This window comes from Neospora caninum, chromosome XII (genome assembly GCF_000208865.1).
Source record: "Neospora caninum Liverpool complete genome, chromosome XII".
Lineage (NCBI taxonomy): Eukaryota > Apicomplexa > Conoidasida > Eucoccidiorida > Sarcocystidae > Neospora > Neospora caninum.
In genome coordinates, this window is record NC_018398.1 from 4,230,895 (window position 1) to 4,238,087 (window position 7,193).

The 7,193-nt window shown below is 54.8% G+C and overlaps 1 protein-coding gene across 1 annotated transcript; it reads right to left on the minus strand.

Moving 5' to 3' along the window:
• Positions 1-1,175: 1,175 nt before the first annotated feature.
• NCLIV_065600 (conserved hypothetical protein) lies at positions 1,176-2,723 on the minus strand (the record flags this gene model as incomplete). The annotated part of the gene is made up of 1 exon (XM_003886111.1): positions 1,176-2,723. One exon carries the CDS (start codon positions 2,721-2,723, stop codon positions 1,176-1,178), a length of 1,548 nt encoding a protein of 515 aa, XP_003886160.1.
• Between the last annotated feature and the right edge of the window lie 4,470 nt (positions 2,724-7,193).

The window sequence follows — 7,193 nt, forward strand, 5'->3', positions numbered from 1 at the left end:
TATTGCTGTGGCGCGGATACACGCCTATAGTTTCACCCGGTATCCACTTCAAAACTTTGTGCACAAATCAATCGTGTATCCGAGGGAACCCCCCCGCTTTTTGTGCATGGAGCGCAGTCTTTACACCACTGACGCTCACTTCACGCACACAAGCTGGCGCGGTGCACGGAAGGGGTCGCACGCTTTTTCGAAAACCAGTGGTTCCTCAATTTGGGAACATTTAAAGAAACGGAGCAGCCGCAGTTCTCCGCCGTCTGTACGCCCCACGCACGCAAAATTAACCATTTTACGAGTATTTCTTTGCACACGGTATAGCGTACACTGGGGTGCGCGGTGAAGCGGAACCCACGAGAAACACGATTCTGTCTCGTCTTGGAAGCGTGGTTTCGACGAAAGCGCCCTTACCACTCCTTTCGAGCGCCCTCAACAGACAAATCTTTAGAAAGGAAAGCACACATTTTACACGCACGAAAAGGCATTGTGTGTCCTCAAAAGCGTACCAACTGTGTATTCAGTGTCACTTAAAAACGGCGCGAGAGCCGTTCACACCAAGGCGCAATCGCGTGCACGAGCACAACCATACCAGAAGGCACCAAGTTTTCATTTGCGGGAATCGACAGGGTCTGGGGGGCAAACAGGCCTTGAAGTCTCGATACCGCCCCGCTTGCAACATTTGGCCACTTTCGCGCGAACCTTTCGCACAGCCCGCCCTCGTTTTCCGTTCGTTGTGGCGTCGAAGACTCTGCCCGGCCTCGACAACGCGCAACGCCGCACGGATTGTGGCTGAACGAGGAATGAAAAAGTTGTTTCCAGATTCGCCTCTGCTGGCGCGGCACATGCGGCCAACGTGTGCGTCTCTATAGAGTCGCCTTCCAGGCCGCATCCCGGAATCCTGTTCTCTCTCCGTAAGGCTCACGCAAGATGCCTCTCCGTTGAACGTTGTGCCGCGTGTGTGTCCTCGCGAGCACGAATTGCAAAAACTGTGCGCCGCTCGCGCTCGAAGGCTCCCCAGCTCCAAACTGGCGTGTGTGCTGTGTCTTTGGACGTTCCTCTCGATCGCTTTCATCAGACCGCATCTGCACTGACACACACGCGTTTGGTGCACCCGGTTCCCCCATCGCCGCCCCTTCCTGGTTCAGATGCCTCTCTCAAAATCGTGAGCGTGCGATGGAGAGTCACACAGGCGCGGGGTGATCCTCCACAGGCAACCGCCCGCTGCGCGCGATTTTGTGGAGCACGGGAAGCACACAGCCCTCAGCGATCGCCTTGCGCCTCATGTCGAGTTTCATCACTGCTGCTCGGTGCTCAGAAGACGTTTCGTGCTCCCTATACCTCTTCCCTTGGTTTCGCCAAAGACAAAACCCCTCACTGACAAACTTCGACACTCTCGGCGAGTAGAGCAGACACGGGAAACAGAAAACTGCGTCCGAGCGCGGCGAGTACAGCATCCATTTCCGGTCTTGGCGTCTCCCGCCCACCGTGAGGAAGAGCTCTCTGAGCGAGAACCGGCGTTTGTTCGTGAGGGGCGGCACGAAATTCGTGAAGTCGCACTGGGGCGGCCCATGCAGAATCAAGTCGTCCATATACTTTGCGGTAGACTCTTTCGTCCACGTCGCTGGGTCGTCGATGACGAATTCCGGATCGTTTTCCCACGCCCACCGCTGAAACACCGGCCGTTTCGCGCGTCGCTCCAGTTCGCTCTCGGCCTCGAGAGGCGCTGCGTCGTCGAACTGCGCAACGAACGGCGGAGACCGATACCGTTTCCCCCCCAGATTCGGCCTCTCCGGCGCTTCGGATTTCACTTTGGGCAGAGGCGCCTCTTGCTCCTCGGCCGTCTCCAGCGCGTGTTTCACGGCCAACTCTTCCCGCGGTAACGCCGTTCTCGGCACTCGGTTCTCGAAGCAAAGATCCGCAACGCACCGCGCAGCCGCGCTGAACGCGCCGTCTTCCCGCTCCGGCGCTTCGTACCGGGCGGTACGCGACGGCCGACGCACTGGGAGAGGCTCTGCGAGCGCGCGCTCGAGAAGCGTCAGCGACCGTCCATACGCTGCCTCGAGAGTCGGAGCGGAGAATTGTTCCTGCGCGTCGTCTTCTGCGTAGAACCTGGGAGGGGGGAGCGGCTGCGCCAAGGCGCGGAGGATGGCCGCGGGCACCAAACGCGACTTGAGCGAATCCGTTGACACGGACGAGCAAGTGGTTTGTCGGTCCTCCGACGTGCTTTCCTCGTCGGAGAAGACCGCCTTTGACCATCGCGGCTCTTCGCCGTCGCCTCTCCTGTCCTCGAGACGCGGGTCGTTCGCAAAGTACGCCGAGGGCGGAAACGAACAGGCGTGCGGTCGCCGTGCCGCTTGTTCGCAGAACTGTGGGATCACGCGCTGCGCACGCTCACAGAGGCTATCCGCGGAAATCGAGTGCCTCGCCACACTCGGTGAGGAGGAGCCTCCACAAGGGAAACAGCCGTGCCTTCTGCGAGCGAGACGCTCCTCCACTGCGTAGGACAACTTGTACCGCACGAGTTCCTCGAGTGCGTCTTCCGGAAACGAACCAGAAAGGCCTCGCGCCGAGCTCGTCAACGCTGTGCGCGCGCAACAGGCGGATCCTGTAAAGGCGGATTCGTCGTCGGATCTTCTTCGCGGGTGGAGAGACGACGGGCGCGGGTCTGGACGCCTCGCACAGGTGGAAAAATCCGAACTGCCGGGAGAGTAAGCGCTTGACGAGCACATTCTTTGCGCGAGGCGTGCAAACTCGGAAAAATTGCGAGTTCGGCTCAGCAGCGCCACGAGGGCTTCTTCTCGCTTTTGCCGTTCCATTCTCATCTGGTACCCGGGGTTGCAGCCAGCAACGCAGGAGTCCCCCATCTTTCCGCAATTCACGCGCCTTCCCTACCGGTCGAAAAAAGGAACCACACTGCAAGCGAGCTTGCTTTGCAACGGGAAATTTTAAAACGTTTGAAAACTGGACTTCCTATTTGTGCATCGTTCTCGCACGACAAAATTCGCAAGGGGCGTGCGGGGACGAGACATCAAACTATCTGCCGGTATGAGAGCCAACGAAAATGCCCAGGGGCCGGAGGAGCAGAGCGGAGAGAAATCTGCATTGGCGCGTTAGAAGTTGAAGCAAACACAAACTGAAATTCACGAGAACAAAGGCGAAGAGCCTTGTCCAAGAAGCGAACTCGCGTTTTGCCACGTACTGGAACCGTTGTTCCCCCCCCCCTCGGGGTGTCCGACGTCCCCGCGAGACCAATAGGCACAAACCTGCGACGGCTTTACTGAATCATGCATCCCTGTATTTTCACCAAAAAATCACAGGATTCGCGTCTCTCCCCCCTGCTCACAAAAGAAAATGACCCAAAGCCGCTCCGGTAGTTGAAACCGGACGCAGCGCCTCTCTCGAGACCGCACCGTCTCGAATCGTCTCGAACTGCAACGACGCCCGAGATGCACAACTTTGGCCGCCTCCCACGACTGGGACGGTGACGCTTCACGGCAGAATTCGTGCGTCTATACCATTGCAGCCTTGGGGGTTCCGGTCCGGAAACCAGCGCGTCGTATACTGCGCAACCGGTCATGGGGGGAGATACACTCGTTGTGGGCTCTCTGTGTCGACGTCGCGCGCATGCGCGGCTGGGAAGCTACATTTGGTGCATCCGCGCGAAAGTCAAAGTTCTCCGCCAATCGCCTTCTCCAGGTTCTCTCCAGACGGAACAGGCGCTGGCTGGTCGACTAGAAAGGCGATTTCCGCGAGTTGGCGGAAGTTAGAAGGCTCCTCCACTGTAAAGACACGCCAGAGGCCGATACATGCATGGGACGCTTAACACACACTTGCAGCGCCGTTGCCACCGTTCTGTAGGATGTGGTGTTTGATGGCCGTTCCGGATGCCGTCCCTCCCGGTGAGTGGTTTTGGCGCGAGTCGCTGAGAATGTCTGGCTGGCGCTGGAATCTATACGACAGTGTGCTCGACCGTCCGATTTCGACGCTTTGAGGGTTCCCCGCTAGACAAGGACCAACAACGTGGAGAACCACTATGTGGGTTCCGCGGTAGAGATTATAGGACCAACCATCTTTCTTGTAGGGGCGCAAGTCCCACGGAATCTCTCGTTGCAGCCGCCTCTGTGTACACGCAGCTGGTCCGTGCAACGACAGAACCCACTGGTGTTGCGGCTCCACAGCGTCACGGGGTGTAGGGCCACAGGACGGGTAAACGGGTCAGAGAAAACAAATCACCCCTCTCTGCAGACATGCAGAGTTCCCCAGGTTCCACTTGTCACTCCGTTTTTATTGCCGGGGCACTTGAAAGGGGACATGCTCTTCGCATGAACGCCGCAGCGGTGTCGGAAACCGCATGCCAAAAAAGCGCCACAGAACCGAAAAGTGTGCCGTCGAGGCGTTCTACATGTAAACATCTGAAACTCTGGCTCGGGGACACTGACGGACGGACACCGCCTCGTTACGTTTCAAGTTTTGGAAGAAATGCACCACGGTTGCCGCTCGTGGACGATTTTAAGTCATCTGTGTGAATCGAAAGGACTCTTAAAACCCAGAGATGGAGAGAGGCGGAAAGGGTGAGAAACCAGGATGCGGCAAGCAATTAGGGCGGTTACGGCAGGTTTTTTCGCCGGAGACGGGAGGACTGCGAATTAACTCGACCTCTCTACGAAGCCTGCGGGTCTAGACACGTGTCGCACCTCTCGATTCAGAACGTGCAGGGGATTCGGATCAGTCAAATGCTCGTAACATGATGGTCATGAGAGCGCAACAGAACTTGGATGCAATACATAAAGACATTCAAGATCTAAACCAGTAGTCCAACTCGTAGTATATACACTCACCAGAAAAAGCGTATAAATAATCCTGTCTCAGAGATTACCGCTCCCAGTACGATGGTACGAATCGATGTTTTGACACGCGACTCATCGTCACTCTACGACAGCACAACGCGTGCCCCGTTTGCACATTTCCCTGGGCATCCAATCCAGTGCTCTGCCTTCGGCATTGAAACTAACCCACAGTTCAACCCTGTATTCTTTAACTCAGTTAATTAGTGTTAGGTCTGATGTTCTGTACCGACTGCCAAAAAACGTGCGCTGTCAGAGCACCGGTAACACCTCTACCTCTCCTCTTGGGCAATCGCCGAGCCTGCCTTTCCCCCTTTGGTAACACCGCCCCTGTAGGAGCCTTGCGAAGAGCTGCATCAGAGTGGCGAACCAACCAACTAAAAAATGCAAAAAGGGTGTCCCCAATTCGCCAACCTCTTGATTATCATGCGTCTCTGGCGTCCTGGATGCCTAAACTGTAGATCAACTGCAAATAAATCGCCTGCGTCTCAAGTTCTGAAACCAGAAGGCCATTCGTGCCGTTTCTAGCCGACTGCATTGTTCAGAAACCTCTAACAGGAAGAACCGGTATGGGTCGACAAATAAGACAACGGTCCATTTTTGCTAGGACGCGGAAAACCGCCAAGATATGCTTCGGAGTTCACTGGCTACTCACACCATTGTCTACGTTTGTACACGGTGCATGCACACATTAGGCACGCGCCCCCGAGACTCGTCTACAGAATGCTGACTACCTTTCCTGGAAGAATTGACTCAAAACTGCCAGAGAAGTCGTGTTCGTCATTCTACAGCGAAGGGATGTTCTACCCCACAAGACGAGGGCGCTTCCAAGTGATTCAGTTCGATGCATACTTTGCGGTGCTGGGACAGAAAACTGTACAGATTCAGGTTCGTAGTTCGAGGGGACGAAAACACCATATTTTAGGAGACGCCGATATAATAGGCGCTTCTATTCAGGGGAAACGCATGAGCCATCAAAGAAAAAGAAAAGAGGAATGAGGTATAGGGTCTATTAGCTGTAGATGAGAACACAGTGGGTGTCGCCCCCCCAACACCAGCGCAAAGAGTACCAACTCAAGGTGAAAACGATTCAAACCGTATAGGAACAGCTACAGGACAACAGGGCGGTCACGGCTTCGCGTACAGCACAACAAGCAGGGAAGGAATTCTCTTCTTCCCGGACTTTCGGGATTTCTGTGTTTCAGACACAAGGAAAAAGTTTCTAGTACATGCGTGTGCAAGTTTCAAAATGGTGTATATTAGAAACACCCAACAGAGATCCTTGAACAACTGCGCGCGGGACGCTTAACGAAAACAAAACTGCAAATGAACTGCAGTCGTTGCAACCGCGTAATCCATTCCCAATCGTAGACTTCATCCAGTTGCTTGGTGCTCAGCCATCATATGCCTGTCTCACCATTTCCAATATTTTTTGTCTCCGTCTCCCATCCCCTCTTTTTTCACTATCTGCGACACTATTTGCCTTCTCGCACTTTTTGCTTGCGGTATTCCTGCAGAGTCCAGAAGGAACACACCTTCGTGAACACACACACACACACACATACGCGGAGACCACAGACTCGTTCCCCCCCACGTATCACCAGACAGAAATGCTCGGAATCAATTTAGGAAGCAGAAAAGACGTGAGACCCGTAAAAACTTGCCGGATTTTTTGTCCCCGCCAGGCAGCAAAACGCAAATGCCACAGCGCAGAAGGAATTGAGACGTCACGAGGAGCAATGAGCGTAGAATAGCCGAGGCTAGCCATGCACGGCCAAAGGACATACATACACCCTCAAACACCGGAAATAAAGTAACTTGTTTCTTCGGTACTCCGATAAACTAGCTTCTCCTGGAAAAGCTTCACGGCTGCTCTCCAGGGTAGTGAACACACTGAACAGTGGCGCAGAAGTTTCGAGAATGTCCACAGAAAAAACAGCAACATTCGTGATGATTCGTTTTTCGTAGATCTATTTGCCTGCTCTAAACACCCTGAATGCTTCAGCATTCAGTTTTTGCCCCTGCCTTCGACGAAGCAGGCGGCGAATGACATTATTAGGTATCGTGTGTTGAAGACGCAAAGAAGAAAAACCATAAAACACCTACAAGGGGTGGCCATGAAAAACTTTTTGCTTTGGTTAAGAAACGTACGCCCACGATACAGATCCACAAGCGGGAGAAACTGGGCGTCTCACCCCGCCCGCAGTTTCGAAGCTTTCAGCGTTGTCTCGAACTGGACTTTCCACAGTGTATCTGCCAAAAGGGTTCTCCTCCCCGGCTCACCACCCGTCGCTCTTGATGGACCTTTTGCGCGCGGTCTGCCTCGTCCTCGTCCCCCCACCCCCCCCCCCCCAA